General features: G+C 37.4%; 1 protein-coding gene across 4 annotated transcripts in view; it reads right to left on the reverse strand.

Moving 5' to 3' along the window:
- Positions 1-3,402: 3,402 nt before the first annotated feature.
- Positions 3,403-24,259, reverse strand: part of LOC134664597 (uncharacterized) — a 344,627-nt gene continuing 323,770 nt past the window's right edge. For 3 of the 4 annotated variants that reach the window (XM_063521328.1, XM_063521327.1, XM_063521329.1), the window contains 2 exons: positions 5,726-5,885; positions 3,403-4,693 (listed from right to left, as the gene is read on the reverse strand). In XM_063521328.1, the coding sequence (XP_063377398.1) occupies positions 4,529-4,693; positions 5,726-5,885 (325 nt within the window). In that variant the 3' untranslated portion in view covers positions 3,403-4,528. Of the gene's footprint in view, positions 4,694-5,725; positions 5,886-11,587; positions 11,949-24,259 lie in introns of those variants that run through there. The other variant, XM_063521330.1, reaches the window with a different exon arrangement.

Consider the following 24,259-nt stretch of genomic DNA (forward strand, 5'->3'; position numbering starts at 1 on the left):
AAGGCAAGAATAGGAAAACATCAAGAGTTTAAGTATTCGGCGCACGCGTAACCTGTGGCGTGGCCTATGCGCCCCGAATGCACCCCAAGGCTACTTCCTTTGATGCGCAGTCAACCGGATTGCTATGCTTTTGTAACATTATAACTCGTGCGGCGAAATATTATTTTCGCGCTTCGTTTGTTTGGAAGATTGAGGCGCATATGCCGGCCAAATCTGGAATTTTGGTATCGAGTTTATTTCACGGATGATTATAGGGAGATGGGGAGATTTTTTACAACTTGTGAACAATATTGATAGCTGACGGATTGTATGCTGTGCACCTCTACCAGAACACTCTTAGTCTATCACCGTGGCCATCACTTTAAAGCATGTTAGAAGATAGATACGCTATATATCTTACTATCCTTCCAGAAGTCACCTATTTCACCACGCTGACTACTGACACGCGGCGCGCTCATTCTTTCTTCTGTGACTGACACTGACAATTTTATGTACCTAATACATTTCCGGGTCGATAAGTAAGGACAGTAGGTACGTAGCGTCAATACATATTTACTGATTGGACCAGCAATGTACATTGCTTACTAGGTACCAGAATTGTGCGGCGAATCGTCATTGTCATTGTCAGATGACAATGGCCTAATTTGAGACAATGAACAACGATCATTTTATTTTTTCACACATCCATGCTAATGTTTACGACTTTTACGAGTAGGTACGTGGCCAATGCAAAAATGGATTCTACCGGAATTCCTTTACCTGACTGAGAAAAAGCGAGTTCCAACTTTAAATCACAAACGCGCCAGCTTATACTCCACAAACTACGAAGGTTGCAAAGGAATTTGGCCTTTCCCAGTACCTCAACAAGTGAATTTGTCCGAACCTCAATCCTCTGAATCGCGGCTACTTACACTGGCCTCTACTTAAGCCGGTTTAATTGCTCTAAAGAGCCCCTTAATGTGCCCTTTAAATACCCTTGTTCGTTTAAATGACGATTGTTGGCCGCGCACACTTTGGGTAGGTACACGAACGTATGTTACAGGCGAGATGTGGCAAGATATTTTAGAAATTCTATGAGGACAGTTCAGGACAGTTGAAGTAAGAGAAACAGAGTTGTTTTTGCTCGGGGTAAGAGATTTTAAAGTTAATTTCATGTACATGGAGCATGTTTATTTGCAGAGACTCGTGAATTTAAAACGAGTACCGCCGCGCGCCTTGGCGGTTAGCCTAGAGTTTCAGGGTGCGTAGCCTACGTTCCGTAGCAACTGTCATTGTCGCACTAGTGTGGGTTGTGGAAGACTGATAGAGATGACTACGATATGCTACGGAGGATACATTAACGATTGGCACATTGGTTACGCGCCCAGGGCGTTAGCCGCGTAAGTTGATGTCGCCGGTTCGATTTCGGCCACGGCTACTGGAGAGCTTGGATACTTTTTCTTTAATATATAACCCAGTTTCCCTATTAGACGCTTTATTTGCGCTTTGCTTAATAAAATGCAATTGAATTACTTCATCCTCCCTTCACTCTCGGTCAAGTAAAAACCGATCTAACTTTTAAATGAGGCCATTCCGAAAAACGCAATGAACGTGGAACTTCCGCGCCTCCCCAAACCCAAGCTCTCGTAAACGGATTACAACAATTTGCTAAAAGAAATTAGTCCGCCTCGCTCTAACAAATTTCTTTTCAGTTCCGGGATGTTATGTTGACTTGGCCGAAATATGTTTATTCATGACCGACGTTTTGTTTCTTAGAGGAATTTTAATCGAATAGCAGGAAAAAGTAATAATTGACTTTGTGATTAGTTTAGCCCTCTCATTTTTGTACTTTTATGGGATCTTGTAATTGGTTTTAATTGGGAAATCTGGGGGACCGGTTTTAAGTGATGATGAAGTAACGTTCTGCATAAGTAATTTTAAATATGAATAAAAACACGGTAAAAAGTTAAAAACGACTACGAAAATAATAGTCGTTTTGGTACCAAAACTTATGTATGGAAAAATCTCTCTATGTACTTTTTTCTCTATTATTTAACTACCTCCCTTTGGTCTGGACTATCATGTTTTATAATGGTACTACGTCCCAATAATCAGTGCTTTGTCACATCTCAAAATATTTGTTATTGACACCGTGTACCTATTATAGCTAGGTACTTTTTTAAATCAGAGCACTGAAATTCCAAGCAACAAGTTAATTCAACTCAAGCACAACTTCCACAGTGATAAAACCATTTCCTGCAGAAAATATAAGTATATATTACAAGTTTGTCGACCGAAGTCATTTTACGCTCCGTATAGCGCCAAAGATTGAATACAAGTTTGATATTTCCTGCGAATCTTCGAGTGCTATAAAACGAACATTACTCCCGAATGATCCGGCGAAGATGGTTTATGATTATGAGGTTTCATTGTTGTTTACTTTGTTAGCGTTTTATATACTGGCGTTGGGGGAATAATAAGACGTGATTAGGTGGTGAAGTTAGATAATGATGGATATTGATGTAGGAAATTCAAATATATTTCTAAGATTTTTCTTGTATATCTCAATAGAGTCAAGACTTCGATTCAAGTTAAGTATAAAATCAGACCACAATAAGTTTTCATGCCAAGTGTTCTGTCAATTATGGAGCTGATGGGGATATGACTGTACATATGCATTCCTACCGTCTTTCCTAGCGTATAGTTTATTAAGTTTCAATAATATTTTTTCTACTAAATACCGGCCTTCTGCTCTTGCAGGATTGCGAGGGAGTAATAGTTAGATTGTTGTAAAAATAATGGAAACCTGTCACTTCAGTATATTATTTTGTATCATAAATCATATACATGCAAGTTCAAGCTTCAAGGAAATTATTAATTACAACGACATCTAGCATGTTAATATTGGACTATGGCGAAACCATAATTAGTTGTGTGTCATTAGTGTCAGCTCGATCCCATAGATGGCGCTGTCACCAGCGATTTCAATGCCATCTTGTAGACGTTGACTGAACTATCATGGTCAAGAGTATGACCTAGTGACTTAATGTATATTACCCTAAAGTGTGACCGTTATCGCGTGCCATAATAATTACATAACGGGCCTGTAGATAGCGCTGTTTTCTGTTTTGTAAACAATAACAAACTTTACTACTAGAGGTCACTGTTTTCCTATTTGTTGTTATTATTAGATTTGTTTTGCTTTCACATTTTGTGAATATAGATTTTGAGGGTCAGTTGTGTTTTGCTGTCGCGTGTATTACGTAACTATATCTGATAGTCAGTATGTTGTAGTAGATATTATGCCAATTATGGTAATTGACCTTTACTCGAGCTACCTATTTATTGTAAGATTTTCTTTGATTTTATTACTCATAAAATATGTACCTTTTTAGGTGTTTTTGGGGCAATAGAAACAAAATATTCATGATGGAATTTATATTTTAATATTTCAATGAAAGATTACATTTCAACGTTTCACTCTGTTAGAAATCTGTTAGGTATAACATTGTGTCTTCTAATGCGAGATAACGAAATCAAAATGGCTGAATTGTACCTATTAGCTACAAACTTAACTCTTCACAATATCGGGCTCAATATGAGCTAAATACATTCTCGGCCCTCGGTCCTTCCTACTTGTATTGATCAGGGTAAGGCAATTCAAACTCGATATGTCATCTTTACATTTTTTATTCTTCCTTCTAGTTATCACAGTAAGAACCGGGCGAGAATCTCAAAATTATACTACTATAACATGCATGTAACGCAACTTTCAACAAACTAGGTCATCTTGAGAAATATTGAAAATATATAGAACGTCAATAATATCAGAAAATATTGAATTTGAAAGATAAGTCACGTTACGGTCTGATTGTACCATAAATTCAGTCTCGCTCACAACACACATGAATGACAATAAAATACTGCATCAATCTATAGCTGGTCACACACCACGTTTCATGCACATACATACGTGTATATATTATATAGCTTCACAAAACTATTTGATCGATTTCGTCTACGAACGATCGTGTCTACAATAAGTTAAATGAACTACAAAATGCCCTAATTAGTCAAAATTACATACGTTCAACAAGGCATCGTTTATTTTATCATAATTATTGGATTTTCGTCACTAGTATGCGCGACCGCATCTTCCTAAATCATTCATAGCTTTAAATTAATCATTTAACTAAAATTCTTTTAACTATCACTCATACTTGCACAACATTCGGAATTCTGCAACGGAACAACACACACTTCAGTGTTCTAATACTTATTAATACAAATTCTAGATTTTACATCACAATATAGTGCTGAATGAAAGTAAAATTTACTTAACATTGGTCATTAGAAAATAATTGGTCTAAACGATATGTTCAAGAGATAAAGGGGCTGTGCAGCCGTGCAGATGATCTGACAATGTTTTTACGATATGCAATGTGAATTGACAACCGTATAGTTAGCTGAAGTCATCGCTCGATCAGCGTGAGGGTCCCTGCTTCAGTGCTGTGAACAGTCGCTGCTGCTACAATAGTTGCTCTTAGGGCTAGTACACGTATATCTGCTTGAGCTGAGGTTTGAGCTCGGGAGGAATCGTGTACACTTCTTGTTCAGGTTTTTTCTTCACCAGGCGCTTCCAACGACCGCCGATGTTCTTGCGAAGGCTGCGGAAACTCGCGCGCTCGTTACCAAGGGGCTGCATCAGATTGTCCTAGAAACAAAGAAAACATACCGTCAGGTATTTCTACATGTGGAGAGAGTTTGTTGACCTAAGGATCGGTGCCCGATTTAGCGGTTCCGTTAGCGTCCCCGATGCATTTGCTGCATTCGCACCGGTATTGAAACCTACAGCCGTTACACAATGCCTGTTATTTTGAGACGTCGTTGCTATCCGAGCAGACGTTTGAAACAGAAGGTCGTCCCGGGCGTATTATTATTCGAGGGAACTTTTTGTGTCTGGCTTCTATTATCCCATGCCCGGCTTTGGGTTACTATTCTTTTTTTCGTTCGGGTTCATGTATACCCTGGATGACATTTAAAGCCGGCTCGGCGTGGCTAAGCTTGTTTAAAAATGTGCGATGTATATTAAGTCTGCAACTAGGAAGTATAGCAAAGTAAACGTTGAGGCCACATGAGAACAAGCCTTGAATACGCTATTACAAAGACACATTAGCATTCTATATTTCCTGATGGATCGCGAGTGTGTGTGGTCTTTACACACGTTCAGCACACATGGATCATCATTCAGTGCATTGAAGGTTTAAGCTAGGCCTCGAGACGGAGTTATTAGAGCGTGCAAATGAGGTTAAATTGTTTGACGGTAAGTATTGCAATATTATTCAAAGTACACGTTAGCGCTAGCCTCGTCTGAACGGCAGACAACTACAAAGAAAGAAGGTCGTAGTGTTACAACACGCTCGCCTTGTACAGCTTTCTACTTCACAAGCGTGTCCCGACATTTAAATTTGTTTAGCGCTAGGTAGATATCGTGGCCATGCTATAATAGCAACTCTCTCTCAGGCGTGGGTCAGACCAGTCACGATTTCTATCGTGTCATAATGCAACGTTTGCAGCATACAACTTTCCATTTGTTTCAATCGTTGCCAAGGCAATAATGGGACTGGAGCGCGGGGGCTACGCAGAGCTTTAATGAGGTCAAGAGTAACGGTTGGAGTTCGTTTGTTATTATTTATAGATTAGCCAACTGGAGCTTTAGTAGTGTGTGGTAATGAGAAGTACCAACCTGATCATGAGGATAGACGTAAGGCGGAGGCAGCGGTGGGGGGAACTGCCACAGCGGCTGCTGGCGGAAGGCGAGCGGCTCGGGCGCAGGCGCAGGCACCGGCGTCAGCACCTCGGCGGGGTGCACCGAGGCAGAGTGCTCCTCTCGCTTCCTCAGCTTGCTGTGGACGATACGAATCGCCATCATAGTACCGTTGTTTCCAACCATGGTACCAAATCCAAACGGTCCTTCGACACAACTGGGCTGGATCACAGGTAACAAGTTCCAGTCGGGCAGTCACAACATTGCTTCACAATCACTCACAGCCGTGTCGCGTAACTAACAACTAATTTTAAATTAAATTATCACAAGTTTTAGAATTAGTAGGGGGATATTGCACTATCACTGTTCTTAGGAACGTGCGGAGACCGCGGTACGCGAGCTGATGCTACGCGATGACTAGAATTATATCGTGAAGATGGGCCGGCAGGTGCCTAGCAAAGCGCTCGCTCGTGCCAAACGACCTCTACGGAGTACTCCATGCGTCTGAGTTGAAGTGGAGGGGCGCGCACGGCTTTTATAGATGCGTACGTGACGCGGCCGGGAAGGGGGGAGGGGGGGAGGCGGGGCTCAGCCTGACGATGTGGCTGGCCTTTTTCCGCGAAAAACTACGAACGGTTGCCCGCAATCGTATCTTGACAGGAGGGTATGGTCTGTGACGCATCTATGCGCAACCGTTGGGTTTCTCGCATACGCGCACTAGGTATTTTACAAATTAATATGCGAATTTTGTTTTTAATCGGAATTGCGACTGTGAGTGATGATTGTAAACAATGTTGTTGTGACGAGTTACGGCTGAACAAAGTTTTTACGTCAAAGGACCATTTGTAGGTATTTGGTACGTAATGAAAATACAAAAACAATGCAATACAGAAACAATAACATAAGTACTTAAATAAGAATAACAATTAATTTTTTTTGTGACACAAACGTTAAATGGCAGCGACATACATTCTTTAAACAAAAGAAGGCTGAGGTAATACATTTCCTATATTTCTAGGCACGTGTAAACACTTATCTACTTTCAAGCGTGATTGCTTCGTGCCGTTCCAACAATTAATAGTGAACGGTTATGAAAACTGAAAGAGTACATCCATTAGAATTGCTTTTAGCAAAGCAACGTTGACTATCGATCGTTGAAACAAAATGAGGGTTCAATCAACGCTGCGTTTCACCATTAACCGAGTTCAAAGTCCACAGCATGGGATCTCGAACCCGTATAAATATGCATACAAATATATATACACTCCACGCACTGCTGGCCCATAGCTAGTAGACGCAGCGAATGCTATTATTGCATCTCTCTCCACCGACCCTTCGAATGCACGGACGGGAAGAGGAGGTACGAATTTAGCGGTTTCGATTACAAAAGGCAAAGTAGGGCTGCAGGGCAAGGGAGAGCGAGGAGCAATGCCCTTAGCTAAGCAAAGCTTCGGGCTTTGACTCGTATAATGGCATATGAGATAAAAAACACAGGTAAGGAGCCATTCAGTTACCCTTGAGACGTCTAGGGGGTATTATAAGGACAGCAAGTAACCACGAGTTGTGTCGTATAGTACACAGTTTCATAATAAATCAATGACAGATTGCAGAGATCAAATTCCGTTCCTACTACATCTACGAGTATGTTTACCTACGTAACGTTATCTTTGATAAGTGTCAGCTCAGCTATGTCAAGGATGATATATTATTATGATCCTATTACTTAACTGGCGTTATTATTTAGGTGTTTCTTAAACAAAATCCTTCTAAGATTATCGAAAAATTAGGTTATCCTAATTCGTCGCTTACCTACATATTTTCTATACGTTCTTTGGGACTTAACTGTTTTTGTTTTTGAATACTAAAACGAAACTTAAGTTAATCTTAGAGTACATGGCAAGTAGGTAGGTACACGCTTTTATAAATAAATACGAGTAGGTAATGTCATGAAATATTTATTAAATAACGCAAAACCTTGACGCAATGTTAGAAGAGAATGTCGGTGTTATGAATAAGTTCACATAATCACTACAGAATCTAGTTATTTTTGTCTTAAATCAAGTCAAATATAACACCTATCCGGTAACGTGGAAGCGAAGCATGGTTGTTTGTGTTTGGCATTGAGACCTGGATGAAATAATACCTTCATTAGCATAACAATATTTGTTTCGTCTGGTTGCTATGCCTCTTTAACGGCCATGGCGCTTAGAAACAGTTTTATTAATCAACTGTTATAACTGTCACAACATTAATTGAATGACCAATGTGAAACGAAACAACGAATTCAACCCATTATGATTATGCGATCAGATGTGCCAATCAAAATCTTTATAAACATTTTCTAATCTATTAGGTAATATTACCATCATAATCGTAATAAGCAATATGATATACAACGATTTCATCAAGCAGTCATATTATTCAACAATTATTAAAGCGAAGCAATAGAGATAAATTCGGTTACCATGCCACCATTTATTGACCCCTTTTTTATTGACGTCAATGGGAGGCTATCGGTACTTAAACATGACATGATCACGCTATTTACCGTTGATTACCTATCAAATTAAAAAATGCCAATTATAAGTACATATTTGTATGTACATAAGGTGGACGTTCTAGTGCTCGACATGCTAATGCCCAGTTAGATGACATTGCTGTCACCTCTATTGACAATGACTTAAGTTTCAAGATGACAATGTACTGGGACCGCGTCGAGCACCAGTTACGTTTACCTTACATATTTTTATTTTAACTGTACAGAGTCTGACTTGAAACGCAAAACTTTCCTTTTTATGACCCCCACTAAATGAAAATGCAACAAATAAAGTTTCTTACCTACACCTAACAATGAACGCAAACATTCTGGAAACATACATCACGTAGTTTATACAGTTACCAACAATCAATACAATACAAATTGATGAAATGATTATTAGCGTTCGATTTCGATTGACGTCAAACTGTATTTACAGGGGTATACGATTTAATAAAGAGGCGGCATCTATCGACTCAATCAGTCAAAAGGTTCAAATGCTTAGTTAATAAGGCAATATCTTCCATGCCTTTGTTGTCAAAAGTTATTGTTCTTCAATGTAAGCACTGACACTTGATGAAAGTGGTACAATAAATTAAGTCCTGTTGGGTTAACATTTCAAAAATCTTACTACCTTTAGATACCGTGATATTTGGGTTACATTTTGTATAAGGTTATAGTATGAATTATCTCAGATGATTTTTTCGGGCTCGGATCCTAATCCGTTAAACAAAAGCCTTTGTTTCTTTTAAAAGAAGTCTACAGCACGCGCGCCAAAGCTATATATTATACTAATTTATCAGCAATATGAGAGCCTAAGCAATATAAGTCCCCAATCCGCATTGGGCTAGCGTGGGGACTATAGCCCAAGCCCTCTCTCGCATGAGAGGAGGCCTGTGCTCAGCAGTGGGACGTATATAGGCTGAAATGATGATGATGATGATGATGAGAGCCTAAACCTCCTATAAATTCGTTTGGAGACACTATTTTGCATATATTATGAGCAATTTAAAACTATAATCCTAGTAAAAAAAATCCTAGTAAAGAGTTAAAAACTTATTGTCTCCCAAACCAATTAAGAAAGAGTTATTGCAAAACTGTAGGTAGTTTTTATATTACATTTTTAGAGTTCCGCGTACTCAAAGGATAATAAAAAGGGGACATGTCTTACTTTCATTTATTTTCAGTTGTATATAGTTATACCATAGCAGTATAATTTTAGTGAAAAATCTAGTATAAAGTCGGAATATATTTTCAAAGCCACTGAGATAAAAAGTAAAACAAAAATCCGCGCGACAGCCATCTATTGATTATCTAGAGTCGCAAGTTTCTCCTTCTTAATGGTTACCACTGTTGCCAGGAAGTCTGCTCCATGGCATCCTTGGAACATCAACATCTCAATATTATGAATGAATCTCTGGATTCCCTGCTTACAAAACGGGCACCATTTGTTAACAGAGTTCTGTTTACGAAGCCGCTGTACGGTGTTTAGGTATAAACCCGTCACCATGTCAGTTATATAAACGTCGGAAGAAAGTCAGCACCTGCCCCACCTGTGCGTAGACTGTGTAGGTTAACACGTTTCTGATATATATAGGCAGAAGGTTAACGTAACCTCCATTTTGATTAACCTTAAGATAATGTAAAGATAAACTAACTCGCCTCTATTACAGCAATTAAATCATACAATGCCTGTAGTGTTTATAGATCGAGTGCCTTTCGCTTCCGTGTATCTAGGTAGTAGATCGTATAGACAGGACGTATTAAAATAGTACGTAAAGGTATTTTATACTTCAAGGTTGCTAACCTATGACTAACTCAATTTAATTAACAGAAGGTGTGTTAAAATAGCTTCAGCTTTGTGATATCTTTAGGTTTTAGTGACTAAGTAGAGCAAAATAAAAAGTTAGGTTATTTTAGTCTTAAGGATTCAGGCTTTTAAGTCCATCTTCATTGGGTTTAACTGAAGCTTAATTATTGCGCTTAAGTGTTCGAAGATATAAAATTAAGTAGTACTTAAAATTCCTTGAATAAATTCGTTTTGGGAGGCGATGTCCGACCGGCCACGACCTTGTCTGTGCGGTCATCGAGTTCCCTGTACTTACGTTAAGTTAAACTTTTTGCCCGTCTGTTGACTCATTCAGACTTCAATCTATAAATGGCATTCTATAAAAGCAATTTCGAACGCGGACATATGTATAATTATTGACGGATATTGTTTAGCAAAATAACGTTCAAGTTTGATTCTAAATTGTAATTTGTAATCTGTTTCTTGACATAGGTACATAGTTTTGGCGCGTGTATAGGCTGAAGCAATATAAGGTTGACATCGTTGACATCGTAGGTATAAATGCAGGAAGAATTAATAATGACCAAGTTAACTAGTTGGATTATCGGCGAATCGAACTTAATAATGTGTTCGTTCAAACGTTTCATCTTGGGAAATCAGACAGTAACAGTTAATTGTTCTTATCTATTATCATTACTAATAATTGTTTAAGAAACTTGTTGGTACTTAAAAGAAAATTATAGTTTTCCTTCCTGAAGTAATGTCAACGCATTTGAACTTTCCGTTTTCAACCGCATTACCTACGTTATAGAATTTGTGTCAAATGACGTTTGTGATATGAATAACTATATTAATAGTTTTATGTAAACAAGGAGACTGGATTATGGCCAATTGCGCGAATGCCTTGACCAGACGCTTGATGAGCGAATTACAGCGGATTTCACCACGCCGTCGAATTGCTAACTCGTGACAATTTCAGCACGAAACAAAACAAATCCAATTCTAAAGAATTACCCTATACTTCGTTTTTCAGGTAATAAAATCAGACAACTAACCTGTATGAATTCCCTTTTCTAATAAACTGCTATATCATAAAAGGTAGTGGAAACTAAGTGATTGTCCGTGATCTTAGACGTGAAACGAGCACAAAAGCAGAAGATCTGAGAAATTACCATTTGAAGATAACAATGGATTATACGCTTTCACTAATACAATAGAAAACGCGCGGTTTTCAATTACAAGTTAGCTACAGTGTGATTAATGATTTTAGGATTTACTTAATTACTTCTTTTTTGAATAATTATAACAGGTTGGTCAGGTATCTGTTTGGAAATATGTACAACCTAAGTTGTGTTAAACTTGTTTGGGTGATACGGAATCTAATCTATTTGCTAATAAGTCGATAAGCCTATGTAACGATTGAGTAGCTTTATAATAGCAATTAAATAGGAGTTACGTTAGCACGTACGAGATAAGTTGATGTAATCGTCGTACCATTAGCAATGTTGTGAATTACCCGCGCTCGAAGGGGTTGTTCCTGTCCCTTCCGCAGAGGCAGACGATGGTCTTGTCCGTGGACAGGACGATCAGGGAGTTGTGCTCCAGGATCACGCCGACCTCACAGTTTTCCTCTTTACACTTCATCGCCTCGACGGCGATAGGAGCGAAGAGCATCGAAAAGCAGTTTGAGTTTGACACAGACACTTCACACGAGCGGGCGGCTTCGGCGACTGGCGGCTGACGACGCGGCAGGGCGCCAACAATTTGGCGCGGCGCAGCGCAGACCGCCGCCTCCGCGACTCTCGATACACACGACCGAGCCAACGTTGACTATTTGACTGCCGGAGCGACCGGCCACCGCTTCGCGGCGGTGGGTGGCGACTGCGACTGAACGCACCTCTCCCGTTAACTCATTGCTATGTTATGGGGACTCGACCCCGCACTGCGGAAGCCCCCTTTAATCAACTAACGCATTACGGTATTTCGCTAAACACCAATCACCGCTTTCGCGCTTTCGTCTATCATCGACATGGTAAATTGGAAAACTTCAGGTCAACGGATTCTTTTGTTTCCATGTCGAGCTAGTCTTGCCAATCACTCTCGAACACCGTGCAAAAGTAAACGGTTTGGTACATCACAGGTTAATATGCATCACTAATTTCGGTCCATTGTTTCTTGAAATAGGAACGTATTTCAAAGTCAACTTGTCTCGAAAGACGGCTTTGTTATTCAGTCGTCGTGGGTTAACTGAAAACAGAGTGCAGCGGATGTCGGCCCGTGCGCATTCATACATAGCAAATCATAAGTCTGGAGACAATCGAACAATCATTGTATGTGTAATATATCGCGGAATTTTATTAACAAAGATTCATCGAATAGTGACACGATTGTATGTGTTTGATAATGACTCTTTTTCTAAGACCCACAATATACAATTTTACAATCTACAATCTATTTTGAACTTTTATTGAGTACTTGTACCTAACTAAAGCTTTCATTAAATGACCAAAAGATATCAGGATGAATTGGTATGGTCCATTTAGGAGCCATAAAAAGCGAAACCCATAAGATAGTGTTTCAAACAGCAAGGCTGGATGACATGAACACAACTACAGGGATTAACTATAGTTCGTTTTTTTTTAGCATTAGAAAGAACTCCACAGAAGCAAGCGTGCAGTTTTTATCAGGCTCTTTAATTGTTAATAATTATTGAATTATCTAATGTAACATGGTCAATACATATAATTTACTTCAAATTATTACCGCTAAAAGTGCTGGATTTGGAACCACACGTTTACTTCTGCAAAGTTCTTTCTAATGCTAAAAAAAACGGATTATATCTAAGGATCTCTGGCATCGAAAGCTAACGGACAATACCTATCGGTCGATGAAGCATTGACGTCAGGGTTTACATACAATCGCCATTATGTAACAAAGCTACAGTTACTTTAATATCCCCAGATTAGATAAACCCATAATAATGACTAAAATAGTCCCACGTTCTGAAAGTGGATGATTAACTACGTATATATATATATATACCTACATTGGTAATACGACGGGAACCATTACTGATGGCTATATAATTACGATTACATACATCTTTTACGTTTTTATGGAACAGAAGAACATCACGCATTTGACCTGAAGACAAAATATAACAAAGAAGACTGAGAAAATAAAAGAAAAAGTAGTTCGTAGTCAAATCAGGTAGTTGACTCAGATACGACAAAGAACTTTGTCATTAACTTGACGGTGAAACTATGAATTTTCTTTACGTGAACCAAAGTATTGTCCTACGCGTTCCTTGATCTCACAAAGATCTTAAATATCCGTTAGATATTCGCCTGCAATATCTATATTTAATGTTGTGCATCGCTTCGATTGCAGTACTAATAATATACCTTTAACGGCCGACCATAGAGAATCTCCACACATGACTAAGCTTGGTGATCCAGCTCGTGCAGTCAAAAATATGTATACTTTTATCGCCTTATTACAACGGCAAAAGGTTCAGAACTGCGAAGGTATTTTAGGCTTCGAGTGTGGCTGTATTATGAATGCCAATCGAACGTCCCCCGTATCATGGTGTATTGTGGACCGTGAGAACTATAGGCGTGCTGCTGCCAGTCATGGTCCAACGATGTTATCTGACCTCCATTAATTCCGTACAACTGCTATTCACTTTTTATTTCACACTTAAACTGACAAGATAATGCTATCCGTCCTTGTCATTAACTTTACTGTCCTGACAATACCCCTGGTCAATTTTATGTAGGTCTTTCAAAGTTATTTTAGTCGTTTTATGAGTCAGCTCAAGTTGAAGTAACGAAACCACTTACTTTCTACCTCAGTCCAGTGCACGCAATGTAATCGATACTGGTTCTATATTTAACCCAAGTATATTTACCACGGTTGCAACAAATCTCGGTGTTTTTCGCGACCTTTTATTTGCATCACGCAAATGGCCGACAATTCTGTTCTTTTACAAGTTTTTGCCTTTTTTTCAACATCCTGTAATTTTGTTGTCTTTGCTAAGTAGCGTGACATTAAGAAGTCTAGGTGTTTCGTTAAAATTTGTTTGCTGTTTAGTGTTGGCAAAGGAACCGTCGTTGGAAAATTTTAAACGTTGGATTGGGTACCGGTACAAAGTGCGGGTTGAAAATGTTAAAATGAGGACACAGTAGGCGGTCCTAACTGAGAAATTATGATAAGTAATAATATCATGTCTGTCTGCATCATGGTCATTGATAATTTCAACCACGACTACGCGATTATAAGCCGACGTCTACTTTAAGAATAATTTACGATGAATAAATCTGCCGATTTATGGAACAAGCTGTAATGCTTCTATTTTCCTGGTAATCTTCATAAATATCCCTAATCTTCTTAACATATTATATCCCAAAAAATTAAATCGGGCCCGCATTGTTTTAAGTTAAGACCTATCGGTTGAGTGAGCGAGTAAAAACCAAGTATTAGGTACAATTTTCGATTATCTAAAATTGTACCTAATACGTAATTAGATGAAATACATAGGAACCTATATATTTTAGTCGTAAAGACGTAGGCACAGGGCGGACACGCCATACATCAAAACTCGTTTGCGTGTATATGTGTGAACGGCACGTCTGTACACGCGTCATTGTGTGAGTAAGTCGCTTAGGGCTACTATTCACATGTTTTTGAGTTCACGGAGCGTTATCGTTGTACTCGTAACGTAAATATCAAACATTTTTATTCCTAAAATTAAAGAAACAAACATAATTTACAAGATGGTATTTTCTCCTAGATCCTTGCTATAATAAACTGTTCTATTCACAGGTCACAGCTAATATTATTTGAACGTATATGCGAACTCACCCGTAACCCGTAAAGGCCGTAAAATATTCCGTAAAGTATGGTGCGGCAATAAATTACCAAAAATGTCATGTCGAATTGTCGATACACAATTAGCGTGGACTAAATATAAATAATTACAAAACGCAACCTACTTTTTAATATATGTATAATAAAAATAAATGTTTTTTATTTCGTGAATTTGAAAAACAACCATACATCGCAAAATACATCGGCATTTTGAACGTTGCGTCATCGCGCCGCGGCGTTGCTAGCCGAACTGAGAGTATGTCAGGAGTCCGTCAGAACTCAGTCGCGGGGCGAGGTAATCCGAGTCGGGGCGGGGCGGTGCGTGTCCGTTCTGTATGATAATACTATTACTTATTCTGTGACGTAGGTAAGCATGATGGAGACAAAAACTTTGGAGTATTTACACTACCTATACCTATAAGATTAAAGTAGGAATTTAAACCAGAAGTCAAACTAAACAGACTATAAGTTTCTACCTACTCGTACCTAAGGTACCTATAGGTTTTCTTGAACGTATTTCGATTCCCATGGCATATTTCCTATCAGTCGCAATAAACCTAAATCGCACGGCGTACACGTTGTCGCGATAACTTTATCACAGGTAAAGAGGTCAAGATACGAATAAATATATAACATCGTGGGCAGTGAGATCTACAATCAATATGGGAATCAAAATGGCGAAAATACAAGGAACATGTAAATATTTTAATGGCTGACCAATATAAATTTTCCTGGTCAAAGCTGGGATGCTTAACTGGGGTTCTCCATAGTTATGTACTTAATATAGCATTTTGTAATTTTATTTTATAATATTCACTTAACAACTAAGAGAAAATAAATATGCTGTTGAGTCCGTAGTCTGTAGTCCAAGCTCGACACTTTGATAAGGAATGAATATAAAGAATAGCCGTAAAAACCACGTGCCATGTAGGTAAGTATAAGTAAATACTAATGTTCTGTATACGTATAACAAAGGTAGATAAAGGTAGGTACCTTGTACAGCGTAAACGTATACTCGTAACTAACAAGATTAAAAACATTTGCATCTATTGGCTTGACCACTGCGTGTCATTAAATTTCATGGTATTCACGTCATAAGTTTTAAGGTGACATTCTGGTGATGATTGCAGGCAGAAGAGTTGACGCAATAAGTGTCCCTGTCAATTTCTTTGTTAAAACGAGTGACGGATTGACTATACTATAATATAACTTATATAACCGCGGCAGTAAAGCGGGAAAGCAGTAAAGTTAAGAGGGAAGTATAGCTACGGACAAAAGTAACTTTCTTCGTACAATTTCCATTTCGGGAGAAAACGTTTTCCACTCTTAACTAAATCTTAACATATCATTTTGATTGTGATTTGAACGCTTCAGCATAGTATGTTATTGTTAGGTTTCGCTTTTTTTGAAAAAAAAAAGAAAACAAAAAAATGTACGGCAAATTTAAAAATGAGGAAAACCTATAAATCTAGTTTTTCATTGTGTTAATAACATACTAAATATAGTTAATGAAGAATGGAAAATATTTAAAAGTGGAAAAACGTTTTGTCTCTTTGTATAGACGAGCACGTGCTATAGTTCCTTCTTAAAAATATGGAAAGGTACATATTCGGACTGTAACAAAAACATTAGAGGTTAACGGTAGTCATCAAACGGACAAGACGGCAGTAATAAAAAATCTAAAAAGATTCAGGTGACGTTAACATTAAACAGACAGCAAGATTTGTGGCGTACTAAAACCATTGTAAAAGCTACAAACGAGACGATTTTATAACGCCTTGAATGTTAAAATACCAGCGATTTGCGAATTTAAGAAAACAATCGGTTTTCTGCGAAAAGCGGAGGTTTGAAGCTTCTTGAGTGTAGTGTGGAAAGAATACATCAAATATAATGTGTATTGTGCGATCATCGAAACGTTTAGATTATTTTGAGAAAATTATAACGTGCAAAACAATATTATGATTGACAGAATTATACTAAAAGTTCTGCGTCTCGACTGCGGTCCATAATGCCAATATTAGTGGCCCAATTTGACTCGGGAAAGTGACTGGAAACTGAGTTCTGCTTATTTTTGTAGTGAGTGGCCAATGCCACACAGTGACAATTCACTGTCTACTTGTCTAATTCCACAAAACGTATATCTTTAAAAATTTCGTAACATAGGTAGCCATATATTACAAAATTAATTCTAATTGGTCCTTTCTTACAAAGTTATAATTATGTAGGTATCATATAAGATTTTTTACATAAAAAAGTTACATTTTTAAAAGGATTAAGTTGCTGTATATTTACGTCAGCTTAAAGTACATTTAGATAGACCACTTAAAGCCCACAGAGTACGGAGTGGGTGGACGAGTTTATTTTCAGCCATAAGGTTTGCAATGAAGTATACAAACTAACTGCACAATGCCGCCCAATAAAGATGACAACAACTTTGGTGTTGGGCGTGTTGTATAACTTTCAATTTATATATGTACCTACTCTATTAAAATGTAATGTGTATGTAATATTGACAGCCTTTGTAATCTGATTTGTTACCTTTTGAGTTTTGACAGCTGTTGTATTACTTTTTATTGAGTAAGTATACTATACATCGGGTTTATATTCAGTGAACGAATATATATGGAATTAGAATTGTAATAGCTGCAACATTATGTAAAATTTTATGTAATATTATTAAGAAATATCAAATAAACTAAGCTAGAAGAATTAAAATGATAACATATATTTCGGAAGGTAACTACAAGTATAATTATTTTAATTTGATTGCATTGCAGCCTGAGGACGAACGCTCTATTTCACATAACAAATTCGACAAATATAAGGTAAACCAGGGGTAATGAACGTTGTCGAGCATTGTTATGACAATATTACGCGTTACATAGTAAGGTTGCAGACATTTGGCGCACTACCAAAATAAAATGGCGGTCGTTATTGCTAAATGAACTAGCCCGAGACTGCAGTTAACGTGTGAAAACTCAAATGTATATTTAGATTTGGTAGACATATGTATTAGTTAAGAGTTATACGCGATTTATTATGTTAAAATGAAAATCTTTCTTCGTTCTGTCAAATTTAACAAGCCGTTGATAATCGTTTGTCCCTATCCGTCTTTTTGATATTTGTATGTGTTAGAGTTGGACCAAGAAAAGTCTGCAGAGATTTTGATTAGGTACCCACGCAGTGCAAATGTTATTTAAAACATCAAATCACGAAATTATGGCGTGTAAATAACACTTGCACTGCGTGTACTATCAAATTCGCTGGACGAGTTCGGCCCTATTTTATATACGCTAGGTTTGCTCAGTTAAATGAATAAGCGCAACTTGCACTATTCACTAACCCGGTGTTAACCGGTTAAACCGTTAACCCAGCGTCAATATGTACTGGTAACTCCAGGTAAGGGGGAGGCCTATGTTCAGCACTGGACGTCTTATGGCTGAGATGATGATGATGATGAACTCCAGGTATAACCGGTTAACCCAAGGCAAGCGAATGATGCAAGTGGCCCTAAGAGGGTTAATCTTAGTCAGCAATTTAGCCTACCGAGATCGTAAGCTAAGCTGTATGTATAATATACTATACAATATACTTTAGTTACTACTTAACGTGGTAAAAGAGGTATGATTTGATCTACAGCGTTGACAATTACCACACATTCCTGCTTCACATTCATAAAACCCAGACCTCGACCTTCATTAACTTCCAGGACAATTAAAAAACATCTGGCAAACGGGTTCTCATATCCAATGGCGGAAATTACAATTAACTACAGCGGGGAATTATATCTAAAAAAATCCGGTGTGAGCCGGCTAGACCCAGCGCCATCTAGGGCCGCTGTGACAATTGCTCGTACGACTTCTAATTGGTTACAAGGGCCCGTTTGCCCAGTATCCTATTGTATTGTTTGTGCGTTTATGGCACACCTATAGTTGACCTCAATTTAATTTTTAGCAAGTGTAAAGGCACCGGGCCTTTACACATTTTGATAGGCTTATAGCACCATTCAAACCATCGCCAGATAAGTGTATATTATCAAATAACCAACTACTTGTACAATTAAATCATTAAATAATATCAAAACACACCCTTTAAAGAAATATTTTAAAATAACTAACCTAACCAATTTTAATCATTAACTAAATAACGGATCGGTCACCAAAATTGAATCATTATAAAAATATCTGAACGTTTACCCATAAGATAGATTAAAATCTCTGACACGTAAATCTACATTTAAAAGACATCAAAAGTAAGGACGTCATCTTAGACGTATATTTTTGGGATGACGAACGTACAGTGATGTCAAATAATGACGTATAGACAATAAAATTCCACTTTTCGATTCTGTGCCAATTTCTAAAATATACAGTCACTAGGCGTATAGGTACATATGTATATTTTCTTGGCGGAGACCGAACGATCCTACCTAAAGTCTATTTCAATAGAACTTGCTAACTATGTAAACAAACCGCCATATTGAAATTGTCTCTGTATGATCAATTTACTAGTGATGGGCAAGACTCCAACTTACTACTTTACTAATGTCAAACCATATCGAATAATAAAATACTAAAAGTAAAAAACAAGTAGTTACTTATTTTTAATTTGTTTAATCACGATCAGAAGACAAATTAGTACTTAAGAATGATTTATTGATGTATTTTATAACCGTGGCGATAGGTACAGAGCGTGGGTTGGGTAGTGTGTAGCGGGTTTATATTACAAACTTTAGTCACAACACTACCCATCATAGACAATTGTAGAATTTAAAAGAAACAAAACCGCCATACCATCAGGTCCTAATAACCTAACGTATGAAACCATTTTAAACTTTTAATTAAATATCCAAGATACAGTTACATATTTATGTATTTTACGGAACGGACCGTTTCAATAGTGTATATGTGTATGGTATCAATGGTATTTGATGAGGTGGTGTGAAAATTCAAAGAGAAACAGTGATAAAACAAAATTAGGTTGTTTGTTTACATAGTTAGCAAGTTCTATTGGAATAGACTTTAGATCGTTATACATTTTAACTATCTGCGGTTATTCGTTGCCAACCGACAAAAAAACTCGTTAAACTAACCTAAAACTTAAACAAATGTTAATTTACATTTTGCTGTCACGTTTTTAAAGATTTTAACAACTTTCCTTAAGCACACAATTTAAATATAGGTCAGTAACTTTCTCTTTACAATACATTTTGTATTAGCATAAGTGAACAAGCTTAAAGTACTTACATTGTAAACATCAGTTTCTTCATATAACGCCTAAATACACACAACATTTTTAAAGAAGTCATAGCTTTGGTTAGTAAAACACTAGTCAAATAGGTTAAACCTAAATTTGAAGTCTGTAAACGAAATTAAAGCAAATAATGCCTTTAAAACGCAACAGCGCAGGCAACGCGTACACGCACAGCGCGAATAATGATTTGAGATTTTATCAACGCTACCCTCGAGTTGACTTGTAAATTACATGCGGGTAGAAATGATTCTCGAAGTTACTAATGGCCGAAATATTTGAGGCCATTAAATTGTTTGTTACAAAAATGCTAAATGACATTTTTTTTTACCCAAATGACCCTATTTTTAAAGGTCTTTGATATTTTTTTCAATTTGACGACTATTACAGAGGGGTGGGTACCTATTATTTTTAACTGCTTTCGTTTTTTTTATACACCGAAGAGCAATGATCACTGTGTATGACATTTTCCGTTGCGTTGTCCCAAGTAGGTAGTAGATTAGATACCTACATAAGTTTCAAAGTTGTAACTTTGTACCTTTCGCTAATTTGTGTATCTTATTCATTTAATATTCTCTATAAGGCCGTGTTAAGTTCACGACAAATAGATGCAGTACAAATTTGGTCGCCTAGTTTACAGCTAAGCTGCGATAAGTAACTTAGTAAATTTTTATTTAATCTACAATTAGTTTTCCGTGTACAGAGCAAGGTGTCATGACCAACTTAGTAGAATATAAACCCTACAGTTAGTTTGCCTTATTGTTTAGACCCGGATTTTGCTCTATTTGCCTCGAAGGTTGTTGGAAGGTAGTACAGTCACCTGCAATAATATGTTACTCTTCGAAGGCCGCAAAAATTATGTGACAGAAAATTATATGATCATGTCAGACATTTTTGCGGCCTTCAGAGTAACATATTATTGCATGTGACTGTACCCGCTTATTGGTATTGGTATTACTATAAACCTACTTAGGGGTCATCCATTAATTACGTCACACGTTTAGGGGGAGGGAGGGGGTCAAGAAAATGTGACATATTGTGACAGGGGGAGGGGGGAGACACAAACTTTGTGACGTCACTTTAACTTCAATCAGTAACCGAAATTTTTTTTTAAATTATTTTATTCGCTGTACATTTAAATAACAAGTTTTTAAAACGATAATCGTTTTTATTCTTTTAATTTTCTTTCCTAAGCAGTTTTGGGTTATAAAATTACTAATATTTATATCGTCAAAAATATTTTGATAAAATATTAATAATACTTAGGTACTTACTTAATTCGATTTGGCGATTTCGTAGAAAAAATGTGACGTCACACTAGGAGGGAGGGGTTTGCCAAATGTGACCAAATGTGACAAGGGGGGGGAGGGGTCAAAAAAACCTAGAAATTCGTGTGACGTAATTAATGGATGACCCCTTATAAGTAAGTAGTAAATTTTCATGGAAAAAATACCACGTTAGAAATTTATGTACGTGTCTACCTACCAATCCCCATACTGGTATAATGCCATTAGTTTTATGTTAAAACATATATTATCATCATGTTTTAACCGGATAATTTTAGTTAGGCACTATCAACGCGACTGCTACAAGATAGGTACTTACGCAGCTACTTATGTGATTTTATAAACTCATCAATCATAAAGCCACACGATTCTGGTTTAAACCCGTAAAAAAGATAAAAAGTATGGTAGGTACCTACTGTATAGAGGGTAAAGATAACAATTAATGCATGCATTCATTAAGCGATAAAACCTACCCATCGTTATTTTTTATTAGACTGTTTTGTAGAATGTTTTTTTATTTAATTATTCTTTAAAAAATCCAATATTACATTTCCTGTAACTGCTGTGACCTAAGATTCAACAAGTACTAATTTTAAAGCGACAAATTATCGTCCTTCGACGTCCAATGCGTGGTTTTGCAGTCGCATGTGAGCTAAAGGCAGTCTAAACTCGCAATGTAAATAGTAGTTTTTAATTATCAATTATTTCAAAGTACTGGTGGTAGGTGTAAGCCTTGGTATAGCACTTTAGATGATTTGACCGCTCTATTGCCTTGAGCTAATGATCGGTTTATATGTGTGTGTCACGAAAAAACGTTAAGTGTGCGTATGATTATTACGTCAACATAAATTGAGAAGGAGTATCGGGTTTTGAGATACATATATGTACACTCAGCTGCAAAAGTGAATTACATTTATATGGGTATGTACTTTTGCAGCTCGCTGTAACTATATATATAGGTACATATAAGGTACCTACCCACCGGAAAGTTAGGTCATACAGGAAGAGATATTTAATTGTACATAAGTACCTAATTATTATATATGACGCAAACGGTGTCTATAATTATAACAAATATAGGTAAATGTTCGACGTTCGTATATATAACATACCTACATAAAGACCCATAACAAGGTTCAAGGTTAATTAGTACCGAAGTTCAATTAACTTCAGCAGCAATATATTTTAAATGATTACTTTTAGGACTGTGCATAGGTAGGTGAACGAGAGTTATATGTATTAAGAACAGAATATTAATCTTTGAAGAAGTTATTTGGTTTTGTTAAAATATTCGTTCTGATTAATTAACCATCTCAATAAGGCGATTGAAATCAGCAGAATTAGACTTTAACCTGATAGTAATAAGAGTAAAGGTGAACGGATTCGATAAATGATGAAGCAGAAAGATACATTGACTAAATCTCAACATTTGCCCAATACCTACACAAAACCTACTTTTTTTTAAACTCTGTTCGCAAATTTTAAAGTACCTAGGTTCCGCTGCCGTACAATAACGTAGGTAAGTAGGCCGTTAATTAGTATTAAAACGCATGTACCCAGCCCGCAGAAGTTTTTCCCCTACTGCTCTGCACGGTATGTTATATCAAATGGGTTTCTTGGATCCACCGATTTAATTGGGCAAAGCGGTTGTAAGCAGTTTGTCGGGAATTTTAGTTGGAAATTCACAATAAGGAAAACCTTGTGTAGATGTAGGGTCAAATCGTTGTTGATTCCGAGGTTTTGTAGTAGTTAATAACCTGCACTAGGTGGCATTTTACAAATAAGAGTAGGTAATAAAATAATGGCCTAATGGCTGAGAGTAGGTAACTGGTTACCTAATTACCTATACTTCTGCCTACCAATCGTTATTGCTACTCCAGGGGCATACTAACATCACGTTACCTGCTTTAAAAACCCTTCTGGTTATTAGTATAATTAATATACCTACTATGTACCTTACTACTATAATAATTATAGGTACTAAGCACTTGACAAGGAATTCCTCTTAGGGGTCATCCATTAATTACATCACACGTTTAGGGGGAGGGAGGGGGTCAAGAAAATGTAACATATTGTGACATGGGGGAGGGGGGAGACGCAAACTTTGTGACGTCACTTTAACTTCACCAGTAACCGAAAATTTATTTAAATTATTTTATTCACTATACATTTAAATAACAAGTTTTTAAAACGACAATCGTTTTTATTCGTTTAATTTTCTTTCCTAAGCAGTTTTGGGTTATAAAATTACTAATATTTATATATGGTTAATAATATTTTGATAAAATATTAATAATACTTAGGTACTTACTTAATTCGATTTGGCGATTTCGAAGAAAAAATGTGACGTCACACTAGGGGGGAGGGGTTTGCCAAATGTGACCAAGTGTGACAAGGAGGGGGGAGGGGTCAAAAAACCTAGAAATTCGTGTGACGTAATTAATGGATGACCCCTTAGGGCCCGGCCACATCTAGCGTCTTTCGAGCGTCGGCGTCTACAACTGTATGGCCGCGCTCGACGCAACGTCGACGCAACTGCGCAGCGACGTCATTTTCCATAGCGCTGACCAGACGCCGACGCTCGAAAGACGCTACATGTGGGGGGGCCCTAAATATTTGTGCACGAATATCGTGTACAAATATTTGCGAATCGGTGCAAATTTTGTCAACACCAAGAAAGTAAGTATAAGGTCCCCCCCAGGTGCTTAGATAACAAAAATCAAAGAACGATATACATACATATTTGGAAGATCTAATACAAAACGAGAAATGGTACAGCAAAA

The sequence above is a fragment of the Cydia fagiglandana genome, chromosome 5 (genome assembly GCF_963556715.1).
Source record: "Cydia fagiglandana chromosome 5, ilCydFagi1.1, whole genome shotgun sequence".
Lineage (NCBI taxonomy): Eukaryota > Metazoa > Arthropoda > Insecta > Lepidoptera > Tortricidae > Cydia > Cydia fagiglandana.